The 1,209-nt window shown below is 55.0% G+C and overlaps 1 protein-coding gene across 1 annotated transcript in view; it reads right to left on the reverse strand.

Annotated features, from left to right (window-relative positions):
* Positions 1 to 350: 350 nt before the first annotated feature.
* PAQR7 (progestin and adipoQ receptor family member VII) overlaps positions 351 to 1,209 on the reverse strand; it is a 1,035-nt gene continuing 176 nt past the window's right edge. The window contains exon 1 of the mRNA XM_010020548.1: positions 351 to 1,209. This exon is cut by the window's right edge and continues 176 nt beyond it. Within this exon, the coding sequence (XP_010018850.1) occupies positions 351 to 1,209 (859 nt within the window).

The following is a 1,209-nucleotide window of genomic DNA, read 5'->3' on the forward strand; positions in this document are numbered from 1 at the left end:
CTCCTCACCTTTCACCGTGGCACCGTTCCCAGCCCACCGCTGTTAGAGCGCTGCAGCATTAATGCTGTTTCGTTCCAACTGTTTATTTAGACACATGAACTAAAGCAGGTACCATTGTAAGTGCAAGTGGAATTAAATCTGAATTTAAAAAAAGCATAAAAAGCAGCTCTTACTTTGCTCTTACTTTGCTCTTACTTTGCTCTTACTTTGCTCTTACTTTCCCTCCCTACAGAGAGCACTGCTGAGTAACACACCACAAAGCCTTTCATTCCTCTTCCCTAAGTCTGTGCCAGGATTCGTGCTGCAGAGCAACCGTTCAGGTGAGCTCAGCCCCTTCTCCTTCAGAGCTCTTACTCTTCTTTGACGTTCAGCTTGTTCTTCACCTTCCGGGCCATGTAAGTGGCTGTGAGGACCGAGCAGGTCACAGTGAAGAGGCACAGGGCAGAGAAATTATGTGCCAAATCACCCTGAAGAGCGGAATAGATCTGCCGCCTGGACTCGTAGTCCAACACCACCGCCTCGATCTGTGCCAGTGTGCAGAGCACCAGGAACACGTGGAAGATCTGGTGGCTCTGCCCAAAGAAGTGACATTTCCCGGGGAACCACTTCTCAGGGTAAGGGTGTGAGAAAAAGAAGGCTCCGACCAGGAAGAACAGCACTTGGCACTTGTGGTAGAGAAGGGCCGGGTCGTCCCGCTCGGCACGCGGCGCGGTGCAGATGCGGTGAGCCACGGGGCTGATGTCCAGCATGTACGCCAGGCCCGAGGGCAGCTCCTGGCAGAGCCGGCTCAGGAGGCGAGCAGACTGGTGGTACCGGTACTTGGCGTAGCAGGACCCGGCGCAGGACAGCCACGCTAACAGGGCCGCTGCTGGGATGTAAAACCCCTTGACCTTCTCGTGCCAGCTTGGCTCGATGGCGTAGTAGTAGTGCACCAGAGCGCTGCCATACTGGTAAATGGCAACCCCCACATAGTCCATGAAGAAGAAGCTGTAGTGCCAGAACTCGGATTTGGCCTGCAGAAGGTGAGCGAGGCTGCTGAACATCAGGTAGGTGATGGATGCCACGATGATGATGAAGAGGGGCTGGGCATGCGGGTCCTGCCCAAAAGCCACTCGCTGAGAGAGCTGCTGGAACCGCAGCAGCAGGATCAGCGCTGCCACCAGATGGGTCCAGACATTGATGGCCTCGTTGTGCTGCTGGAAGAGCGTC

The sequence above is a fragment of the Nestor notabilis genome, unplaced genomic scaffold (genome assembly GCF_000696875.1).
Source record: "Nestor notabilis isolate BGI_N333 unplaced genomic scaffold, ASM69687v1 scaffold18838, whole genome shotgun sequence".
In the NCBI taxonomy this organism is placed as follows: domain Eukaryota; kingdom Metazoa; phylum Chordata; class Aves; order Psittaciformes; family Psittacidae; genus Nestor; species Nestor notabilis.